This window comes from Botrytis sinoallii, assembly GCF_014898435.1.
Source record: "Botrytis sinoallii strain Bc 23 chromosome Unknown BSIN_006, whole genome shotgun sequence".
Taxonomy (NCBI): domain Eukaryota; kingdom Fungi; phylum Ascomycota; class Leotiomycetes; order Helotiales; family Sclerotiniaceae; genus Botrytis; species Botrytis sinoallii.
Window position 1 is genome coordinate 1,633,926 of NW_024066033.1, and position 23,910 is coordinate 1,657,835.

The 23,910-nt window shown below is 43.2% G+C and overlaps 6 protein-coding genes across 6 annotated transcripts; 3 read left to right on the top strand and 3 right to left on the bottom strand.

Moving 5' to 3' along the window:
* Positions 1 to 2,292: 2,292 nt before the first annotated feature.
* Positions 2,293 to 3,272, bottom strand: EAF02_004236 (uncharacterized protein; the record flags this gene model as incomplete). The annotated part of the gene is made up of 2 exons (XM_038900284.1): positions 2,293 to 3,029; positions 3,095 to 3,272. The coding sequence occupies 2 exons, from the start codon at positions 3,270 to 3,272 to the stop codon at positions 2,293 to 2,295; spliced, it is 915 nt and encodes a 304-aa protein (XP_038759991.1).
* A 1,383-nt stretch (positions 3,273 to 4,655) lies between these two features.
* Positions 4,656 to 7,438, bottom strand: EAF02_004237 (uncharacterized protein; the record flags this gene model as incomplete). The annotated part of the gene is made up of 2 exons (XM_038900285.1): positions 4,656 to 5,845; positions 5,896 to 7,438. 2 exons carry the CDS (start codon positions 7,436 to 7,438, stop codon positions 4,656 to 4,658), a joined length of 2,733 nt encoding a protein of 910 aa, XP_038759992.1.
* A 7,535-nt stretch (positions 7,439 to 14,973) lies between these two features.
* On the top strand, positions 14,974 to 15,783 carry EAF02_004238 (uncharacterized protein; the record flags this gene model as incomplete). The annotated part of the gene is made up of 2 exons (XM_038900286.1): positions 14,974 to 15,002; positions 15,054 to 15,783. 2 exons carry the CDS (start codon positions 14,974 to 14,976, stop codon positions 15,781 to 15,783), a joined length of 759 nt encoding a protein of 252 aa, XP_038759993.1.
* A 1,394-nt stretch (positions 15,784 to 17,177) lies between these two features.
* Positions 17,178 to 18,096, top strand: EAF02_004239 (uncharacterized protein; the record flags this gene model as incomplete). Its single annotated transcript, XM_038900287.1, has 2 exons — positions 17,178 to 17,247; positions 17,312 to 18,096. 2 exons carry the CDS (start codon positions 17,178 to 17,180, stop codon positions 18,094 to 18,096), a joined length of 855 nt encoding a protein of 284 aa, XP_038759994.1.
* A 161-nt stretch (positions 18,097 to 18,257) lies between these two features.
* EAF02_004240 (uncharacterized protein) lies at positions 18,258 to 19,900 on the bottom strand (the record flags this gene model as incomplete). The annotated part of the gene is made up of 4 exons (XM_038900288.1): positions 18,258 to 18,875; positions 18,925 to 19,644; positions 19,697 to 19,753; positions 19,814 to 19,900. 4 exons carry the CDS (start codon positions 19,898 to 19,900, stop codon positions 18,258 to 18,260), a joined length of 1,482 nt encoding a protein of 493 aa, XP_038759995.1.
* Positions 19,901 to 22,944: 3,044 nt separating this feature from the next.
* EAF02_004241 (uncharacterized protein) lies at positions 22,945 to 23,844 on the top strand (the record flags this gene model as incomplete). Its single annotated transcript, XM_038900289.1, has 1 exon — positions 22,945 to 23,844. The coding sequence occupies one exon, from the start codon at positions 22,945 to 22,947 to the stop codon at positions 23,842 to 23,844; it is 900 nt and encodes a 299-aa protein (XP_038759996.1).
* Positions 23,845 to 23,910: the final 66 nt, after the last annotated feature.

Consider the following 23,910-nt stretch of genomic DNA (forward strand, 5'->3'; position numbering starts at 1 on the left):
GATTCTTAAATTAGAGTGACGCCAATTGGCATTGATTATGGACATCCATCTTGTTTTATATACAAACACGTTCTAGGGCTGCGTTGGTAGTCGCATATCTTGGATGGCTGTTTGTGTTATTTTGTTCAGCAGTGGCAGCAAGACGTCACTTTCAGAGCCATGAACATAGCAATTTATCTTTCATACTAGGACCTATGGAATATATGACTTTCTATGTCAAGTAATTTGAGAAGAGAATCTATTCAAACAATTCAACATTATTTTACACTTTAATGAGAAATTTCCCTGCGTAGGCCAAGGAGGCATTAGCAGATATCTCTCAGAAGTTCGAAGACGAGAGGGGTAACATTGCGAGGACTAATTTGAGCGGCAGTGAGCATTGGTCGGAATTCAATAGGCATATAGATATTGGTATGGGGAATTTATGAACAGATTATCGCTGCGGTGGGACAAAAACTCACTTGATTTGAACTAAGTGACACCCAAGACTGAGCGAGACTCTTCCGCATGAATTCGGAGCGTTTTAACAAATTGCATGATTGTATTTTGAAATCAAGGAGCCAATGTTTGCAAACCTATCAGATGGTACTAAAAGATCTAACTGCCTTTCCCTTTCAAATAGTTCCCTCAGGAGAACATCCAGCATTCGAAAGCATAACGCTCTACAACGATACGTAAATAGTTACTTTTGATTGTCGGGCTTCGTAAAAGAAGCCTACTCAATTAGTATTGACAACCAACTTTTAAAGGACTGTGGTTCAGCTTCCCTGGAGTACTATATGTAAAGCGACTAATGGTAGTCTCGACGTTGGCTGATTCTTCAAACCAACCAGTTAAGATAGAGAAGACTCTCTCTTAAAGTATCATTCTTCTTCGCAATTATCTTTAATCAGTCGTATGTGATGTCTAGCTTACTACGCATGGTGTAATAGTTGAATAGGTTGTGATCTTCATTGAACTGCATGAAAAACCGGAAAGAGCCTTCTTCCTGATGGGGCCAATCTATGATTTTTGGATTCCATCTAAAGTGCAATAAATGAACTCAAATTATAAAGAGTTTGGAGTTGAGAGGGCTCTCATCGTGGATATATGCAACATGTTGGAGCAAATAAGCTCCTTGGAAGCTTATGAAATGAAAGCTGCGTTGACTCACATTACTAGATGATCGATGCACCAAGTAGTCAGGTGCTAGTGTTTATATACTGAAAAAGTCCTTTCCTTTCGTGCGCCATTACGGGTCTGTCACCGTGGCCCAACGGTCATTCTGACATCGACAAATCCTCCGGTATCTCGTTGACGAGGTCACCGTCGAAGGTCTCTTCTCTCCCTCTGAATTATAACTTCTTCTTCTTCACCACTCTTTTGCCAATTTATTTTTTATACATTTTTCTATGCCCAAATGGGACGTTACATGTGGTTGAGTATTTTCTGCTTTTTCCCCCTGGGTTAGGTAATCGACAGGTGTAATAGTCAGGAACTAGTCGGCCGCTTATGAAAGCCGAATATTAGTGAATTGGATGGTCGTGAATTCTTATCGATACTTCGCCTAGAAACGTTTCAATTTGAGAGAAACGTACCAAAGAAGATCGACGGCAATTTTGATAGACCATTGAAGACAAAGCAACAGCAACACAGTAATTACTCTGGTCAGCCTCGACGGAAAAAGTTCAGAAGATGTGCAAGTTCTCTAAAACTTGCGTTAGATGTCGTTGGAGAGCTAATTATTAGTCAGAAACTCGTTTTGTCGGCTAATACTCGGATTGGAGTTTTAATAGTGGGTCTTTGTGATATAGCGACATTAGACGATTCGTTAAATTTGATTTCATTCGACTTCATTCAAAATTATTCTTCAACATCTCAATACAGCAAAATCCAAAGGAGAAAAGATCTGAGAGAATTGTTTGAAGTTACTAGTTCGGGGTAGAATAGCACAATCTAATACTGCCAAGGTTATTTGCATCTAATGCATTACTAGGGCTGTTTCGCCCACAATTTTCTTTTTCATACATGCATTGAATCTTCCTTCGAAAGATGGATATTCATCGTTTTGACAAAGATTTACGCTAGAAGATGAAAAATATCACTTGGCATGAACGTATTTAATATGTAATAGTTGGTAAATAAGCATCGAGATTGATGTACTGATCAATAAACTGTTATGCAGCTTGACATGACAGAAATTGCATCCATCATATGAAATAACCGATCCCCTTATAGAAGCCACTGATTTAACCTCCTTTTTTGGCCAGCCGAAATACACCTACTATTCCCAGATTAAGAACCAAATGTATCCTAGAGCCCACTCTTCACTTCATCCGCAAACTGAACATCAATAATCTTGAGTTGGCGCTTCTTCTGCTCAATCGCATGGCCAAGCTCAACTCTCTGTGCTCTAATAGCACGAACCTGAATCTCATCTTTCAGATCAAGCCCTTCTTTCTTAAACATTGACTTCAATCTGTCCGATGCAACCTCTACATCTGCATTCAAAGCAATCTCCCGAGCAAGTCGACTACGGAACTTCTCTAGCATCGACAAGCTCTTTTGTCCTCCTATCATTCTCGTAAGTCGAATCGCATCTTGTAGCATAAGTTCGACGATGACGATAGGCATATCAATGCAACGGCCGCGGCGAAAGACGCAGTGTCTAATCTGTCGCACCTTCTTGAGAAGTGTCAAGAAGGTCTCTGCAGTTTCTCCGCCAACGAGTTGTAGAGTGTTGTCTTTTATCTCAGCCGAAGATTTGAACATCTCGTGGTACAGCTCCAAAGAACCATTTTTGCGATTATCACATCCTTCCTTAGCTACCAACTTACGATGATGTTTTCGCAACCAAGAAATGCATGAGGTTATAAGAATATCTTTAGTCTCCTTAAGTATGAATTGCTCCAATCCAAGATTTTCCATTGGGGTCTTATCATTGACAGGTATGTTGTAGTCGCGGAGGTTGCAATTCTTAATCTGAGGAGGAGGGTATGGTGCATCGGAATCCCATTCGGAAGTGGAAGTCCAGTCGGAATTGGATTCGTCTTTGTTTAGTTAGCAAATTTCCATCAGTGTGGCGCAAAAGTCATGTTCAAATTAGATTGCATACTTGCTGCATCTTGCTCTGCGCCTTCGCGACCTGGAGCTTCCCAGAATCCAAAAGCACGCTGGACTCCATACATTCTTCGATCACGATTGTAAAATCCTTGACGATGCTTTCGTTCTCTCTTTTTCTTGGCTGGTTGACTTTCGGTCGTGTTTTTGTCCTTTGGTTCTTCGCCCATCATTACTGACGGTCCAGATGATGCTTGGTCGAGGTTGGCGTCTTTGACTTGACTGACATCAGCCTATGGCTTCTTGGTTGAAGACGAGCTCATACCGTTGAAAGAAATCTTGACTATTGTGTCGATTGTACTGTGAAGTGTTTGTGGTGGGATTATCGATGATTGGCAGGAGCTTATGACATGTACGCTACGGCAGCTGAAGCTCGGCCTTTTGTTTGAGTCTTTGTCTTTCTCGAATTTCTGTCAGTGAATACGAGAAGACTGTATGGTTTCCAAAGGATCTTTCTAACAGAACCTTGGTATAGAGGTGCTACCCCGCTCTAGTGAATACCTTCCAATTAATACCTGGAATTTCCACTTCGTTCCCCAGGCAAGAGCTTTAAAAGTTGATCTGTCATCCTTTGCTAAAGTTGAGCAAGAATTCCGAGATCATGGCACCCTAGCATGTACAACTACTTGTCTGTAGTGGCAGAACAAGTATAAATCCACCTTTCCTCGATCACAATTTCTCCACCACTTCACTCAGCAAACACGACTCTTTCATACGATATAGAAAGCTATTACTTTCCTCACAAGAACGCATCAAACATTGAAGTAGAAAGCTAAAGTAAACGGGAATTAATTTCTTTTCGTTAATATCTATACTTCATCACCTGCTCGCTTCTCTCTTTCCTCCACCAATTTCCACTTCGCTAGCACTACTACATCCTCAAATAGACCCAAGGAAGCCCCCATTCATTCCTTTCTTCTTCCTTCTCTCCTCTTTCAGTCATAGAATTCGGCGTCACTCCCACGTTGCATGTAGTCTTTCAGTCACCTCGTCTTCACCCTGTATGCCATTGTGCCGCCCATTCGGCTCCACAACTTCACAACTTCACAACTTCACCACTTTTTCTTCTGCATGACGCCCTCGTTCCTCGCCCAGACACACAATCCCAAATCATGAGCACCCAAATACCGCCTGAAAGAAGAGAAAATCGCGGGAAACCTTTCCGGAAGATCGGAGTCGCTCAGAGAACACAACCACAAACCCTTCCCCAATCAAGCCCATCTCTCGAATTAGACCCTCTTTGCATCGGAATAGAAGTCTGAAAAGGAAAGTAAAACGTAAGAGATATTATATTCATACAAGCCATAAAGAAACCGTAGTTGACGAGAAAGTTTCCGAAAAAGATATTCGATTCTATGTACAAATTTCTCGTTACCCATCCACACTATCTCCGCATTTTGGGTATCCATAAAAGCAGAGCAGTTACTAATCGCTACAGTTGGTATACAAAACTTCGTTACTTTCTTTCTAACCCCATACCCTGTCACCCCCGCACTCCCCCCAGGTCACTACTGCCTTTGTACTTTGAATCTGATCAGTCAACCAGCTAAGCACAATTATTTTGAGACCGTGTTCTTTTGGCCCACTGTTCCATTACCCAAATCTACTTTGAATTCCACCAAATTAACAGTATTACCGCCTCCCATCGAAACATTCATTGCAGATAAGTTCTCGGAGCTTTGTTGATTAAAAAACTTTTGCAATTCTCCTTGTGCGGATACTGCATTATCCAAGTTTTCTTGCTGCAAAACAAAAAGGACTGTGACTCTTGCAAAATCTAGCACCTCCTCGGTAACAGTGAAGACGGCTGTTGGGTCAATAGTGGAGGTTGTCAAAGTTACAGATGCAGTTTCTGTTGTGGTTGGAGAGGAAGTTGTTGAAGGTGAGGCAACAGATGTCGATGCTGCTGAGACAGTTTGAGTAGCCTGAGACTGAGAGGAAGTAGGTGTTGCCTGAGTAGTGGAAGAGTCTACTGAGATGATATTTGTTGAGATGAAAGTTGAGTCTGGACTTGCAATTGCTCGAATCTCAACATCTATGGGGTCCGGCTGCACGTCCTTCTCCACCTTCTTGCCCGTGGTAGAGGTCACTTTAGCACTCGCATCTCCCATTCTTTCATCACTACCATCAAAAGTGACTAGGGAATTTTCCGACGCACAACTCAAATTTCCTTTGTTGAATCTTGCTAGAATTGTGTTCTCAAACAAGGGGATCGAAAAGTTTGTTTGAGCGGCCGAAATGAGTCGGGGTATAGAGTCGCCAATGGTAGTGTTTGCGGTAGTGCTTGATGACGTTGTTGTGCAGCCCGAAGATCCCGAGACTGCGCATGTGCTACCTGTAAATCCATTTATGCATAAACAAGTACAAATACCATTGTCGACGAAAGAGGTTCCACCATTCTTACAGGAAGTCGAAGTGTTTGCAGTGCAGCTTTGTACAGTAGTTGCGGTTGCAGTGGTACTTGTGGAGGGTTTGTCAATTACGAGAAATTTAAGAGGTACGACGACGGCGGCCGCAATTATTATGAGTAGAATTATTAAAACGACAATGAACCCCCAGCAAGGTAGACCACAACACTTTCTTTGTTTCTTTCCAGGTGCGGCAGATTTCGGATCGTTTGGATCGTATTCTGGCCACATCGATAAAGGTCGTGGAGCATCGCGGGCAGGCGTCTCACGACCGGGAGGTGGAAAAGCTGATAACATTCCGGAGAGGGTGGAACCTCGTCTATCATAGTTAGGAGAAACTAAGATATGTTAGAGCTTGTATTATAATAGGGACATGACCAGCACTTACGTTCAATTTCTTTCTCGCTGGGAAAGTCTCTGTCACTTGGAAAATCATCAAGACCCATTCGGCTTCCTGGTCTTTTACCGCGATCCATCAATGACGCTAATCTTGTTGCTCTCCTAATTAGATCCGGTAAACTTGTCAAACTACCTCTTGCCTCTGCCTCCCTTACCGCATCAATATTGAGACGCGGTGGTCGACGGATTGCTGATAGCCTGCTAAAAGGTCCTCCCTCGTTTGCAAAGGGCGACTTAGTCCTAATCGAGTCACTAGGTAATGCACTTGCTGCTTGATATGCCCCGAGCATGGCGCTTGCACCCGGGCTCTTTGTTCCATCTCGTGAAGGCAGGTCAGTCGTTACGGCCATAGCGACGGTTGGAACTGATTCGTCAGAGCTTGATGGGGTAGGGTCAATAAGGCCAGTGCCACCAGCTAAAGGTGAATTCGGATTTCCTAGAATTGGCCATTGTGTTGATCTTTGTGCTTCCGCGGGACTGAGAGTCGATTTTTGTAATGGTGTTGGGCCCATTCTCTTGTCAGATGGCGGCATAGGCATTGCAGCAAGTCGTGCTGGGTCGATCTGACCTGAGGACCGGGTCACGATCATAGACGGTCTCGCTCGCTTGCCAATACTAGCATTTCTAATCAATCCTCGATCGTCGTTGTCATCTGATCCTCGGGATTCCCGACCTTCTGATACTGCATCGAACCTTCTATCGTCTTCATAATCATCATCCTCATCGGATCGATAATAACCAGGCGATTCTGGTCCCCAGCTCGAGGGTATAGCTGCACTTGATGCATATGAACTATGTGAACCAGGGAGTGTTCGTGGACTGAGGCCCATGCCCTCGGATACCTCTGGGATTGGGGAGACGAAAGAAGCTTGGGAATAATATGACGAGGCGCCTCTTCGGGAAGTTGGTGGCGGTCCTAGATTAGCACTTCTCCTTGCTGATGGTGGGATAGCTGGTACAGGAACGGGAAAGTCGGGTATTGTACCAACTGATGAAACAGTCGAAGGACGTGATGATGACAGAGGCGATTGTAATGATTGGTAATTTTGATCAAATTCATCATCTCGATCTCGTGGCGAGCCACGTGTTTGTTGTGGTGGGTATAAATTTTTGGGTTGTGGAGGTGGTTGTGGTTGGTATTGAAAGGTTGGGGTAATGTCTTGTATTCTGGACGAATCAAGGATTGAAGGTACATGACTAGGTCTTGGTGGTCTTTGAGGAGGCGGGCCGCGATTAGGAGGGGGTTGATACTGCTGAGAATCTGGACCAGGATATGTTCCCATTAATGGCCATTGTGGTACTTGAGTAGGTCGAGAAATCGCCAGACCGACTGCACTTTGACTACCATTCTTGAACGTTCCTGGTGGGTTTTGAAATTTTGCTCTTGGTGGACTTGGAATATTGCTCGGTGATGAAGGATCATAAGGTCTTGGTGCAGGTATCGATTCGGTAGGCCTACCTGCTGCCGCTCTTTCTCTTGCCCTCTTCACCGATCCACCCCTTGTCGGCGCATCCCATTGTTGTTGACTCATCTGATAGAGATATTAAACCGTTCGTACTACCAATAGTGAAATGATATTGAGGTATCCGCAAATTCGGATCAATATCCAATCACTCGGATTCTTCCGTGTATTTATTTCGTTTGTATCTGCATGAAGCCGTTCCGTTGAGATTATTATTTTCGCTCTTGAATAGGTTTCTTTTTCCACCACCTTGCAAATGACCAATAGCTTTTCCTAGGATATGCCGCGCCACAATGAAAGTTTCAACCGGCGATTGAGTCTGCGTACCGATTTTCCAAGGTTCGTTTCTTTCCTTTTTGAAAGATGTTGAGGACGGACCCTGAAGTTAGAAGAATGCAAAATTGCTAAAGAGCGTAATTTCGATTCACTGGGAATCGTTAATGAAAGCAAAGAAGGATTGAATATCTATTGGACCGATGTATACTTTCGCATATCAAAGCTCGAAGGTGATTGTATCTAGTGAATGAAAAAGCCAATCAAGGCAATCTGTAAAGTTGAATGTGCACTGTGGCAATCTTAGAGAGTGTAAACTACTCAAGCACAATCAATTAGTAACTATCGCCAGCGACAAATGACCTGCGCGCAATGAAAAGCAAGAAAGCACAATAGAACCAGGGGCAAAAGATTGACTAGAGACGAAGAGGGGCCATAGGGCAAGATACAAGATGGTCTCGGTGTCAAATCTCAAGGGCTTTTGGCTAAAAAGAAACTTCAAATAGATAGTGTTGCCTTGGTGATCAATTGAGAAAAGTCATATCAGTATGAGATGTGAGAATGATCCCATGCAACGAGGTCGTCACGCACCAAAAGCCCGAAAATTCCTCACTATGGCACACTACGGGTATCACCGAGTATGTTGAAATCTTTTACATACATTTGGTGTTCGCAAGCCTGCGTGGATCCTTGAATTGGTATGAAGCCTCCCTGAACTATTCTTTTCTCTCTCCCAATATCCCCGATAGCTTCCTGAAGTCGAGAGAAGAAAATGTATAAATCCCTTCGTCGACCTCAAAACGTTCTGATCTTCAAACCTGCTTATTGTGGGAGAAGCCAGTCTCTCTAGGTACAAGTTGAAAGAATGGGTGCCAGTATTTATTTTGACGAGGGAATTGGACTGTATGTGGAAGGAAGCTTTCGAAGCTTGTAGGTAGGTAGGTATTCTTTGGTCGTTTCAGAATCGAGATCCTATCGCCAGCCTATTGTATCCAAAAATGAGAAATGAGCTTCGAGCCCGTCGGTCGATCCAGCAATGCTAAAGCGCAAGGCGTGGGTTATGAATTTAAGAAGTTATCGACAATGAAATGAAGCCACAGGAAGTCGAATTGAGTCGAGTTCGAGTTCGAAATCGAAAAAGGCGTTGAGAAAGGAAGTTGTGATTTGGGAAACGCTTCGACAAATAGGAAGGAAGGATCTACGATATTCTTCTCGAATCACGCCAATTTGTTCGCACCGGTCAGCAAAGAGAATGGTCTGATGATATCTACTCCCCGATGAGAACCTGGCAATTAACAAATTTGGGGGGCTCTTCCTAAGGGTACCTCGCACATGCTGTCTTTCTTCGTATAAATGAGGGGAATGGGGGCACGCAGTACATAGACGAAGTACTTGGTGTGGACAGCAGTGCAGAGAAAACAGTGCCGTGCAGGGTAGACATTCAAGTACTCTATTCAACCCTTCAATGTGATAATTTGACTGGCTGACGGGCATGAATCTTGCAGAACGGCCTTCAATCTGGACCAAGTTTCTACTCACCTTGTTCCCCCGAATTATCCATGACCCCTACCATTTGATCCATGGATAAGGGAAGGCTATGTCTCTCGCCATACAAAATCTGTCCCCTGCTTATGCAAGGTGATGGAAAGACATTGGAGAGGAAACAACAATAAAAGTCCGTAGAGTTGAAAGAGGAAGGTTCCAGTTGCAAGGGACCGTGGTTACTGATCGGACCTGAATTCTTGGAAAGCCTTTTTGTTTACAGGTCGTCAAAGAGGTCTCGAGAGTTTTTCTGCGGGTCACCACAGTTGCAGGGACTAAAAGAAATGTCGTAGATTTAGTTTTTGTATTCGATTTCATTGGAAGGTGGGAAGCTAAGTCGACGCCATACCTAGGTAAGTACATTTTGAGGTCTTCTTAGTTGATTTGGATGGTTTAGTCAGTCTAGTTGATCAGTTGTTCTAGAAGAGTGTGAAATGTCAAAGCAGCAGGATTTCTTTTGATACATCACCGTGCTTGCGTCGGACTAACAACCAATTGAATACCTGGCAGACCGTAATGTCATGGCCGCTTTTTATCATTCGTCTTACACGGTCTCCTCGAGACAATTACACTTTCCTTATCATGATGCATTATCTTAGTTACCAACCCAACCTATTTCGATACCAAACACCAAAGCACTCCAGCTCCTGCCATCTCCTTTTTAGCCTGTGAGTAACGGCCGCACGGGAAACGGGCGAATCCAGGAACAAGCAAGGAGCGTGGGTGGAAATAGCAACACAACACAAGACAAGACGACAGAGACAAATGCAAACAAAATAATCAACTCTTGGCTTGAAGATAGCTACTATCTACTGATACTACTCGTATACACTCACACTACACATACTCAAAAAGCTTCAAGCAAATACCACGCATGCGAATCACACGCTATAATCCTCTACTACTCTATATCAGCGAAACGCCGGAAGCTTTTCAATAAATGTGGTATCTTCAAATTAGACATCTTCATTCCACTCTTCCATTTTCTACATGGTAACCTCGCAGGTAAATGTCCTATTCTATCTCACACAATCACAATCACAATCCCTGCTACCCTCGTGGTTTCCTATCCAAGACTCTAGTCCGAGCAATCTCATTCCATCGTTTCAGATTAATAGATTCTCTATTCGCTTCGCTAGAGGATCAAGGATTACACTACAAGGGCCAAAAACCTGTTGAAACCCATCTTTGATTATTTTCACAGAGTTCAAGAACAAATCAGATGTGTTCATTTTGCTTCAAGAGACTCTGAAATTCCGCCCCAGTCCAAAGAGGTATTTTACTTCGCACGAAAAGAATCCTTCCTTCTTGTTGCTTCATGATCGATCTTTTCTCTTCGCACTTTTCGTATTCGCCGTACCCCCATTTTCATCTCATGTATCATCAGCTCAGGAGGTTGGGAATCTTATGTCAGCTCGAGTCTCGAGATCTTGCCTTGCATTGGCGAATTGCGTGCATCAAAGACATCTAGAAAAATCTGCAGGTACACATCTTGCATCCTACTCAAACTCGAGGGGGAAAAGAAAAGGTACAGTACACGGGAAGCATGTGCAAGCAAGATAATCGGATTTTCATCACACCGTCTTTCCGTAGGTGACAAGTAACAAAATTCGAACAGGTGAGGTGAGGTAATACGAGATCGTGTTCCTTTCTCCTATTTCTCTCAAAAAAAATCTCCGCGCTCGCCGCCCTCAGATTTTATCACATTCGTAATTCAACGTTCTTTTTCAACTTGCGCAACGATCATCCTAATTATAACGCAAATGCAGATCCTCCATTACTCACGTGCAATATACCAAGAGGTTTAATATGGCGTTAGTGTCGATATCAAGCGCCCCTAAGAGTCTAAGACATCTCCTGGCGATAAGCGGAAATGAACTATGGGGTCTTTATACTATATTTACTTTGGCCTTCAATTTACGGACTATGTATATTAAAGTTCAATATTATTTACGCGGTTTTTCAATTTATTGAATAATCGGCCCAGATCCAACTAATCGAGTCTTGATATCGTCATGGTGGAGTTGTATCTACATACGCAAGGCGGGTGCGAACCGATGGAGGAGAGGAACGGAGAAAACTTTACTAGTTTTGTGGAACTTGTGAATTGCATATTTTTCATCATTCCCCCTGGGTTCGAGAGTGGATACGCGTTCGGATTCGTTCTCTTCAATTTGCTGTTCAATGTTCATCCTTCTCGAGAATATTTCCACGAAAACTTCTTCGCACACTTTCCGAAATTGCAGGCCAGCATGTCGGTCCTGAAAATTTGCAAAGTAGCACTTCTCCGCATTCGCTCCAGAGATTCTTTCCTTCTAGCCCTCTCATTCTTTCAAGAAAGAGATTAACACTACGCTGGCTTGACGATCCCAGGTGTCGTGACTCCAGAGATCCGTTTTTCTTTCTTATACAGTGGAACGTGGTTGCCAGCGCAGTGAACGAACGAGTGCTTCCCCAATTTCGGTAGTGGTTCGAATTTCATGCTGTAAAGTGTTACCAGTGTCCTACGAAGTACATACCACGCTGCCGTGAAACCTAGGACTTGATCCTTTGAAGCTTTCAACGCAGGTACTGTGTTCATCCTAACGTTTCCCGCCGGCATATATGTATGTCTCGTCTTTACTCGTATTTTCGTGACACTTACCTTTTGAGCCTCTCCTTGCAGTGAGACTCTTGGTGATACCAATCACGCTTGTCGTAGTATCTAAGTGTTACGGTTGTCAAATTATCATCTGTCCACTCATCACACGTGGATTAACGGCGGTCCAAACATTGAGATTGTACAGACCTTATAGTTTTCGTGGTATTTTCTGTTCTGTGATCTGGGGGTTTGAACATGCTTTGATACTCAAATCGATGGTTGACTGGACACAGATAACTCACAACTGCTATATGAATATCGTATGACCGAGGACAAATATAATCTGATCTTCAAAGTTCGAATGAAATCAACCATGGGATTCACGTACTTGTAGGTATATCTATTATTATATCATATGTCAGTATTGACATAGCAAATGAATAGCAGCAATCTGCTTGAATAATAGATCTGACCTCACTCTATCATGATCCATTTCACTATTTTCTGTGAACAAATTTAACCTCATCAAAAGCGATATAAACGGGTGCCATGACTATTCCTACACAGCCATAATTTTCCTGTATCGTTGTCGATAATCTATTGACTTATTAATTTCTATCTCTCTATAGTCTCGATGTCCATTTTTCCTTGTTCATACATTCAAAATCACAACGAAATTCAAGAAAATTCAAGCATCGTGACTCGTTGTTCTACTGGAAACCTTCTTTTCTCTCCCTCAATAGCTTATAGATCACCATCGAATCACCGCTTAAGACACCAGCGGAATAAGAATATCCCGTCTTGACCTTCCATCTTAATTACCCATCCCAATTCCAATCTTCCATAACCAACAAGTTGAAAGTTATGGATGTCTAATTGCGATAGCGAGGTCAACGGAGTTATTTTCGTCTACTGGTGAATATTTTGAGTATCTATCCTCTATAAATTTTTCGAGCATAATCATCCTAGTCTAGATTACATAAATATCTTCAGAACAGCTTCTAAGTTTCTTAACGTTCAAGAGTATGTCGCAACCAGTATCTAGTCCTTGTCCTCAATCGAGCACACATAACAACCCAGAGAACTAAATTGTAGAGGGTTAAGAGGTCTCATAAGGTCTGAAGATGAATAATCGTAGTGGAAAATTGCTGTTTAGCTCCCCTTTGAAGGAGAAAATGGATTGATGATCTGATTTAAATATATTCTAACGATATCTTACAGGTAGAGATATTGTGAAGAAATGTTTTCCGTGAAAGGAAGAAAAATATCTCCCAGCTTTCATAATCCCACAAACTGAAATCTCCTCTCCAGTCGTCTGATTGAGGGTAATAAGTGGAGGGATTTTTACACACTCGAACTCGTTCCACATATCTTTTTGTCAACAACAGTTGCCCAGGAGAATTTCTCTTATTCCTGAAAGGGCACTGCGTGTTTCTTACTTTATGGCTGCCAAATAGAAAATAATTTCGGCATGACCAGATGCACCCGACTACCCCTAACCTGTCATCAAAATGCTTTCGTAGTGGCTTTCTCCTGTGTTAGCTTATGTGCTTGAATGATCAGCTAGGTGTAATCTGGCGATGACTTCTTGACTCTCTGGCTCGAAAATATCTTATTTTATCTTCTATGCAATTACTGTACTTCTCGCAGCACTTTGGTAGTACAAAGCAATACATACTTCATCCGCCACAGGAGCTTCTATCAGATCTAACAATTGGCTTCACACATTAGTGCATTATGTTTTCGCTACACTCAAGATGTCAAACCGGCGGACATGGAAGTAGTGACAATACTTGACGGAACACATAACTTTCAGATGGGACATTGGAGGTTGAATAGAATGTTCAAGGATCGAGGGGTAGTAGTCAGAAATCAGAGCTTAGAGGAAACCACGCCCAATGACTTGATGTTAGGCAAAGTTTGTAAACTCAACCTGGAGAAATTCCCGTTTCGGCCCTTAGCAGATGGGGAGACTTAGCAAAGACTGAAGGGTCAAGCAAAAGGCACTTTTGCGCAAGATGAAGTGACTCTTGAAACAAGAGGTCATCAACTGATTGGCGGATAACGTGAGAAAAATGACAACACAGATTGAGAGCGAAAAGTACAGATACCACGTTGGTCTCAATATATTCGCACAATGTATTTATATATAGCTAATGGCTTTAGTCAGATGATCCGAGATATACATACTATAGTCCGATCTATCAACTCAAGATTGGCTCGGTGAGGGGTGTTATCAAGATCGGTAAATCTTAAAAATTACGCTTCCGTGTCTCGACATATGCATCTACAAAACTTGCAGATAAAATCCAACCGTGGTGTTTTTGGAGTTCACATCGGTTCAAGCTTGAGGCTGATAGCATCTAGCTAACGTCCAGTAAGAGAAATAAGATAGTGAAAGGAAGTGAAAGACAGATACGAAGAGGGTGAGAGTATTCAAAATTTCAAGGCTCGCCTTGAAGCGTTGCTTAAGGTTATGCAGACAAACAAAGATAGAAATCACAATATTGAATGCGATTCACGGGATCAGAAATATGACACTGGATAATAGTTTATCAAGATGGTCATCTTTAAAGGGTTCAAGAATGGCCATTATTGTTCGCGCTGTTCCGGTAAGATGGCTGCTTGACATCACGATGCCAGGAGTTAAGATTTCCTTTGATATTAATTGGGAAGAGATGTAATTCTTGTGGAGGGGGGCACCCATAAATAAGAGGGCAGCATTCATTACTAGGGGATCAGATTTCTCTGAAATCATAGGCAGTCAGTGTGACTGCGCAGCTGAGAATAATAGCCTAGTGATTGCACTCGCAAGATTTAAACCTCTTACACATGTTCGCTCTTGGCGTTGATGCTATGAACATGAGATTCGGAATGCCCTTTCTAGATGTAAAGTGTCTAGGTAAGTTGAAAGTCGGCCGCGGTGATTAAGTATTTACATAGGTCGTAGAGTGAAAGATGTGTGAACCAATATTGAACACAAAAAGTACGATTTGAAGGTGGTGTTGTGAATAAAAGAGTCATTGGTTTATCTCAGCTTATAGAAAGCATACCTAGTACTTAGCAGCTTAGCCGCTTAGCGAGACTAGGCAACAACATCTTATAGCGTCAATCGAAGGACAAGAAAGCAGAAAGATGATAGAATTCTATTCATTGCTCAATTGCATTCCGCGGAAAATTTCTCATGAATTTCAAAACTTTCACTAAAATGCTTTTCCCAACGATTTTAGGTGTTGGGTAAGACTCATTTTCTTCTCACTCGGCATACCACCACTCACATGCACTTAGCGCCGGGATTTATGTACTCCTTTTCCTAGCAAACTCCTTCGGCATTACTCCCATGATTTTTGACAAAGTTCATCGCACCTTCCAATCTCCTTCGCCAGCTCCTGAGCCTCGTCCAGTAGACCCAATACTTGAAGCGGCCTCCCGCATGGCAGCGGAACGTCGTCTACTCAATCCCGCCTTCAATTACACCATGCGTACTATATTCGACACTATCGGTTGCACGATTTATGGCTATCCCTCTACCGGTGGTATTTTCATCAAAGAAAATGCAAATATCGTGGATATGAGTTTCCTGTCTCTGAATCGTCGTCACCCAACTCAAAGATCACATGATCCTATTGAAGAGGATAAATTTTGTATCTTGATGCGAAAAGTTGGGGCAATCTGGTGGAGTAGCGAATGTCATCACGCGATCGAATGGGCTTCTCTAGATGATGATTACCGAGAAGCAGGTGTACCGTCGTCAATGCTTGCTAATGCACAGGAAAGAAACTTGATCTTCGGGTGGCCAACAGACGGAGGAGGTGTTTGGGTGTTAAGATATGATACGCGTGAAGGCATGAAGAATTTGTTGCCGAGAAATCTCGGGAGAATTAATTTGGTAGTGGACATGGATGAGAGGGTGGAGATAATGCGGGAATATGATGCTACTTTCTATGAAAACGAGCAGGACGTAGAAGAACTTGGTGATGGATATTGGAGGAGAGAGGCTGATGAGTGCGTGTGGTGATATGGTCAAATATTTAATTGATTGCTCCATTTTCTTGAGTCTCGGGCTGATAATCTGCTCGTTTTATTCGATAGTAAGGCGTCATAATTGATATCCGGGAAGCTTGCTCTATTGCACTATTCGAATTTTGAATACGGGTTCTTGGAAATTGGAGCTATAAGGCCCAGGGAAAAGCGAAAGCAATACGGTTTCGAGCTCTCCGGGTCTGTCTTTCTTGAATTGATTGGAAAATGCTCCAGCATGAACCGAATCAATCGCAAATTGCATATACCAAGGAGAAGGCTTTTGGAAGGCTCTGTTTGGGAGTCGCGGATTGGTGTCATATGAAACCGCAAACACCGCCTGGAAGTTGAAGCAAGAAGATCAGGTACCCAGAAACGCTTTTTATGATATTCTTGAGATTCTGGTAGCCTGTTTGGCTTGAGAGATTGAGACTTCAGATCTTTCGAAACGAATGGGCTTCTTCTGCTGTTCTCACAAGCAGATTGTCCACCCACGACTATTTATTACTCCGTAAATGAGTTGTATTCTTATGAATGCTGTGAGAATATTATAAATAAAAGATGGTAAGACGTTCAGGCTACGAGAGAATCGATTTTTCCATCGGATAGAAGGCCATATGCCTCAAACCTTTTCACGTACTTCGGGACGTAAAATTCCTTGCTCTCGGAAATTGATAGAAAGACGATGAAAGTCAATGGAATCGAAACTCTTTTTCAGAAGGTATTAAATTTCATGATAACAAATTTCATAGCTGGGTCGAGTTTGCGGTATCAGATTGAGTTTCTAGGTTGGCATGTTAGTGAAAGGAGAGGGATGATATTCGCTAAGGTTCACCTACAGAGTGGAGCAAGGGGGCGGCGACGAGCCCGTTCTTGTATTTTCAGTACATCATTAAAACCTTCAGAGGAACAATTGCACGTTCTTAAGACATCGCGAACTAGAATGTGAATATTGTTCAGTACTACATATTCGAGATACCTTTTGATGTCTTTATTTACCGAATTTAGTGCCTCGCGAACATCGTGATCGAGTTTTGCGCGACGACCAGTCTACGAAACAAGGGGAAAGATAACCACAAACGATGAATGGCAACATCATTACTCATCTAAAACAACAGTTGCTCAATTTTAAGATCAAAAGCTATTGCAACGATGTTCAACTCACAACCCCACAACCTCGCCGGCCCAAAACAAGCCTAGCGCAAGGCTGACCCGAGTTTGTCATGTCCCCTCCTTATCTCCATTGATAGATATCCTCTCTCAAAAATGCACCATGTCTTTTCGATTCCCCTCTCTCGAACTCCGTTTCTCTTTCACACTCAAATTCTATCCCTTTCCTCTAGGTCCATAGTTTTGCCACGTTTCCGTAGATTTTGCTCAGATACCCAAAGTATGTCTACAAATGGCACGACACCCGCTGAGGGGCCTGGACCAAGGAAACTTAAGATTTTGATGTTGCATGGTGTGTAGTTTTCTCCTCCTGTTGTGTATTCGCCCTCTTCATTCGAATGGCTAATTTTATACAGGCTATACTCAATCCGGGCCGTCCTTCAATTCCAAGACCAAGGCCCTGACCAAACTTCTCACTCGCCAATTCCCCCCTTCTCATCCCGTCTACCCCGGCGGCATCCAGCTCTTATATCCCACCGGTCCAATCCCCCTTCTACCAGCTGATATTCCCGGATATACGCCCTCTTCCGACCCATTCTTAGCACCAACCGATGCATACGGGTGGTGGAAACGCGAGACCGGCGGAGCTAGATATGCTGGCATTGAGAAAGGCCTCGACACAATCGCAACCACAATCCGTGAAGCAGGAGGAATTGATGGAGTTATTGGATTTTCCCAAGGCGCATGCGCCGCATATTTTGTGGCCAGTTTATTGGAGGCAAACCGCGAAAGTGCTTTTGCGCTCCAATGCGTTAAAAACCCTACCGAAGCAATACCATACCCCTCCTCGTTTACTGCCCTGAAACAACAACTCCACCACCCTCCCCTCAAATTCTGCATTTCTTATTCCGGCTTCTACGCACCTTATGACGGATACACCGCATTCTATACCCCCCCTCTAAAAACACGTATTCTGCATGTCATTGGGAGTTTGGATACGGTTGTGGAAGAACATAGGAGTATGGCTTTGGTAGAGGCGAGCGAGGAGGAAAGCAGGGAGGTGTGCTATCATCCAGGGGGTCATTTTGTGCCAATGGGAAAGGAGTTTGGTAATGTGGCTGTGGGATTTATGGTTAAGTGTTTGGATGAAAAGAAGCCAGTGGCGGAAGAGAGCGTCGAGGATATGGATGTTCCTTTCTAAGCTGGAGAAGAGCTTTAATCAATGGATTGAGTATACATAGGATCAATGGAATCACAGAGCTAGAATTAGATAGATATGCACGGACAAGAGATTCATGTCATCAGAATCTAGAATAATTGTACAAAGAGGTAGGTATCATCAATGGTAGATTAGGAAGATCATTATGCATTGACCTTTCCAGTTTTTGAGCCCTTTGGTGACTTGTTTGGTTGGATTCTAGCCATCATTTCCTCCTTGGTGATCAAATGATCAATTCTTTCGAGCAATCCCAACAAACTCTTCATATTTCCACTCCATTCATTAAGGACATCATCCGCGTCTCTTGGTTTAGCAAAGTTGACGATACGAGCAGGTCTGTCGATTTTGGCGAAAACAGTTTTGGCAGTGACCAACTCGCTGATGTATTTCTCCGTCTCGTCTTCCGTCAAATCGAGAAGTTGTGTCAATCGGGGCATTTGAATTCGAGTATAGTATTTGGCAACAACTCGAACGTTGTGTTCGATCACACGCTTGCGTAGATCTTCCCAACGCTTATTTGCTTTGGGGTCTGCAGATTGACCTTGTGAAACATCAAAAACATCGGTTCCACAGAGGTGTGGGCCAAATATCTTCGAAACCTCGGGCCATCTCATGAGTTCGGGAACTGTGAATAGCTTGAGGAGTTGGGCATCGAGAGATACTTGGCTGTTGCGAGTATCTTTGTGGACGCGGTGGAGAAGATCGGATTGTTCGTTATCGTAAGGGGCTAAGATGACGTAGTAGATGATTCTTTGCAAAACCTGTGGTTGTTAGTTCTGTTCTGGAGAGAAGTGAAAGTTCAAAACTTACGGAATGAAGCTTTTGGGGATCCTCTTCAACAGCTTCTGTATCAAGAACCTGTCTATAATGCTTGCAGGCATCAAGGTATTTGTCATCATGCTTCGCCAGAGTGATTTGTTGCTCGTAGTATTTCAACTTAAGATCAGTCACATCGTCCTCCTTTGGCTCTGGAACATCCTCTCCCTTCTTTCTTCTCTTCTCTCGATCCTCTGCCTCCTTCACTAACTGCTCTGGAGTCTTCTTTGGCTTTCTTGACAGATATTTGGTACTGATCTTCCGGCTCAAGATTCCAGCTTGTGTCCAGTCGTTGTTCTCTATACATAATGCGACCTGTGCCAAAATGAATTCCGTCTTTTCTCTCCTCTCCATAGATCCAAATGTCTCTACTTGCAACTCGCACAAAATGTCCGTTGCAGATTTGAGATCACCCTGTTCCTTCTTGATATCGGAGAGGATTCTAGTAACGCGGGCGCGCTCAACTTCGACGAAAATCTTTCCCTCCGTCACCGTACGCAATGTTTCAATTACTGTAAGCTTCGTCTCGAGGTTTGGTGTCGAATCCAGAAACTCCATAACAACCTGTACCATCTTTGTTGTAGCTTGTTTAAGTTGGCCATGTTTCTTTGATAGTAACAGGACTTGTTCGTTCAATAAACTCCAATCATCGGCATTCTTGCAAATAGTGACAATTCCAACAAGAATTCGGGATGTTGATGCAAGATCTGATGCCTGTTGGAAATGTTAATGGCTTGCGCCTATGTGTAAAGTGTCTCAGTCTGACCTGTCTTGTTTGTTTCTCCAACACTGTAAGCTTCTCGATGGCACCTTGCACGTTTGTCTAATGAAGTAAAATATGTCAGAAATCTCGTAGACGATTCCAATCACCAGAGAGCTATACCTGTGCAAGCTGTTCAGCTTCTGGAAGCTGTGTGTCAACCTCTTTGGAGAAGTCCTTATCAGGCTTACGAATAGTTTCGTCGGACATTATGGCAAAAGATAAATTGATTTAGTTTTGGGGTATCAAATCAAAGAACAATTACAAAAAAGACGGTAAAGTTGTTGTGATGGTATGTAGGAGGAGTTGTTTGAGAGTTCTAGGTTGTCAACCTTGACGCGGCAACTATTGAGCTTAGCTTCGCACTTGATTAGTTCGGTCACCGGAATATGAGGGACCGCTCGACAGCCTCATCATGCTTACTAATCAACCTGACGCTGGGTGCCAAAACTGCATCGACAAAAAGCATCAATGCATGATTCACTGGGCGTTCAGAATTTCTTGCAGTAAATAAAGAGTTTCCATCACTGCTTGCACATATGTGCATAGATTGGGACTCTCTGATATTGTGTGGGAAAATTGCCCACCCTTTTCAGATTTAGCGCTGAACTCGGAGTCTCTCAGACATACCAACAGTCTACACTTTCCACTTGTCATCAAATGCCTCCATATTACATTGTCGAGTGACGATTATAGTCCCTTATCGAAATCCATTCAGGCCCTCGAGGTTCGATCTCTCAACTTTTTGAGCAGATTGTCGAACTATGGTGTCAGATCATTTACTGTCTACCATCTTTTGACGTGGAACGGAATCGACATTGGATTTCATCTTCAAACCTACTGCCTTGGCGCCGAAATTTGATGAACACGATCATAGTCCATTTCAGCATAGTTGGTAATGTCAGGGATTTTTATTGTTTCTTTAGGAAGACGCATGTCCGTTTGCTCTAACGACCTGAACCAATGATGTCAACACAGTCACAGCTGATAGAGGAATCTGGTCGGAATTTTTTGACCTCGCCATTTAGTATGTCTATTAGTACACGAGACCAAGCATGATAAGAAGACTATATTTTAGCGATGTTAATATGCTACCTATGGGTTGTGACAGGCAGAAATCTTGAGGGGGAAAACTCAATGTTTGACAGACTTGGAGTTCCAAGATCACATCTCGCTAATACCACCCTCATAGGAGGAATCGCCATTCTACTAGGCAGAAAATCATCGCTGTGTGGATATCTCGTAGACATTCAAATCACAGTATAAGCGTCAAACTCAACTCCACCACTCCCCCCACCGGAAAATCTATCCCAGTATACTCAAGCGAATGAGTTGAACCCTACACTGGCTTTACGAAAACTTCCTGCATCTTCGTACCTTAAATTGTCTTTGATCATGACGACTCCAGGCTCTTGACAGTTTGATTTGACAGTCACATCTAACAACTCCTGAGACGAATTATACAGCTACAGAGGGACGTTGACCGCATCTCTTCAAGCAATGTTCAAGACATAACGTCAGGTCACACGGCTCCAAGACATCTGCAGCACAAGTCAACAGTCTGGGTCTACACATTTGCCAGCCTAAATCCTGGATGGATAGGCTTGCGAATAATGCATCTCCTTGAAATCGAACACTACTCTGGTTGCAGCTGGCTTTGGTTTTTTTTATGGCAGATTCAAGTGAAGCCAAGGTTGTAGAACAGGGACCAATTCCGAACTTCCCGGCAGTATGTATTTCAAGCAAAATATTTATTGAGGCTCTCAATTTTAGTCAAGTTTATAAACACTTCGAGCAGAGCATCGAAAACAGGAGGCATTGTTGTTCCGCTTTCACCGTTCGCCCTTCTCCTGGAGAGCGGAATGTGAAAGGTTCGTTATTACCAAGCATTAGGTGGAGGAAAGGAATGGCCAATCACTCTTGGCATAGAACTGGAAAGGAAATGTTCCAATTCAGATTGAGAGGAGAAATGAATAGTAGAAGCTGGTATTCTGAGGGGGAAAGGGGTGATGATGTTATTTTGCCCTGTTGTTATATAGTCATTTAGAGTATTTCTTCAACATGAATTTACGCAATTTGAATCTTGTGTGCTTTTTCATATATATTTTTTCTATTCAAGACAGTCCTCTGCTCCAAGTCTTTGTTTTTTCTAGGCCAGGAAAAGAATGATCTAGATACTATCATCAGAGCGAGGAGAAAAGAGATCCATTCTTCAACCACAAGGAGGAAGAAAGAGGGGAGGAATGTGGGGGAGAGCTAAGAAGAGGAAAAGTGAAACATCGAGAAAGATTGCGGTCTTCTGAAAAGCAGCCTAGAAACGATGCGTCAAAAGGCCGGAGTTGGATTTGAAATTCTTGATCTTCGAGATCATCCACTTTTTGGCGATTATTCCGGCCAGGATGTATGCGAGAGAGGACATGGAAAGGAAATACGAACAAGATCACTCACAAAGAATACAACAAATCATCACTGCAAGTTAACACCCTTGAACATGATGCTATCGTTTACAGACATTCGTATGAAATGACCGAAAGATTAATTGGGCGTAACCAGAATCATGCAATCAAGTTATACTGCGGCCTTATCTGTGATGTCTTACTTAAAGAAGTGTATGAATACCGTATGGAGCGGATTGGAAATCAATGGGTTTATAACAGTCCATACACCAATAGCCACATCTGTGTTGAATAGGGGTAAGTGTAATATACTTCGGATTCCGGGTCATTGCCGGTCATTGTCTTCGGGTGGGGGCCCACGTAATCCCGAATTAAAATAAGCTGTGATTACATACTACAACGTTGATCTGGTATATCCCAAGCCAATGACAGCCAGTACCAACACCACTAACAATTCCAGAAGGATGGATGGAATCATCTCCACCGACCAATCCTCCCAATACCATGGTTCTGGGCGCGTTGCAGATTCCGTGCATCGGTTAATAGTGGAAACATGCGGTGAGAATTCAATCCTTGTGTTTTGCACATTTTGATCCTCCGCAAAGCAATCATCTTGACTCCGAGTGGAACGTGGAAGATTTCTATCATCAAACTAAAGTTAAATTCCTTACGAGACTCGGGTTTGAATACCAGTCTGGTTACTTTGCATGTGTGCCGAGATTATGGCGCTGGTCACGAGCAGTCACTACATCGGCCATGAGCGAGTCTAAGGGCCTCGGGATATATATATTTAGATTTCCAGAATCATAATCATGAGAAAATTGTGTTTCACTTAATAATTGTTACTTCAAGAGCAAAATGGTTGTTCAAGTAGCCTCTGAAACTTCAAAGTTCGATCAATCGCGCTTTCTCAACGATATTCGCATCCTCTCAGCTGCGATCAACGCACCATATTCCGAGTCCACAACCAGAAAGATTCTTTCTGTCTTCTCTGATTCATTTCATGACGGTGTTGTTCTATGGCGTGTAACAGACCGTCTGGGTGATGCTTTAAATTATCGCTTCTATTCCCGAAGACCCATAGATACTGTGGCCATTGCGTCATCCGCCGGCATTTTGTCTCCGGATGTTGTCAGCACCCTAGGGAAATTGGTTACATCCTGGAGCTCGTTGTATGATGGCTTACCAGAAGAATCGTGTGATTTCGACGCAGAGAAGGGTTTGGTAAAAGCCTGGGTATACATGAGAGGCATGAGACCACTCAGTGATATCTTGAGTGCCAAGGGCGTGCCAGAGAGCTTGATCCAACATGAGGAGAGATTCAAGGCGCTGGAGTTGGAGAAGGTTCGTCATGTGGCGGTCGACTACCAAAAGGGAACTGTGAATTTGTATTTTCGGGCCCAGGGACCTATTTCTCTACAACAAGCTACTTCTTTTAACGCATTAGCTGGTGCAGAACCACCGAGTCAAACGCAATTCTTTGAAATGCAAGAATTCCTTAATGCAGTGGGGTATACATTCGCGGTCACAATCAAGGTCGATAGCGGAGAAATCGAGAGGGTGGGCTATTATGCATTGAAATTGCCAGATAGAGCAGCGAAGAAGTGGCCGGCAATCAATGCGCAGTTGGAAAACTTTGTGCAATTTGCACCTAGTTATGATAGGGAAGAGATGAATGCCGTGGCGTGGAGCTTGGAGGGCAAAGAGGTATGTCAAGTTCGAGAGGAGCTATTGTGGGGAACTGGTGCCCCTGATTAAAGGATGGGGGACTACTTGAGTTCATAATTAGTCTTTTATGTGGAACAGTTCTATTTTTATCACTTT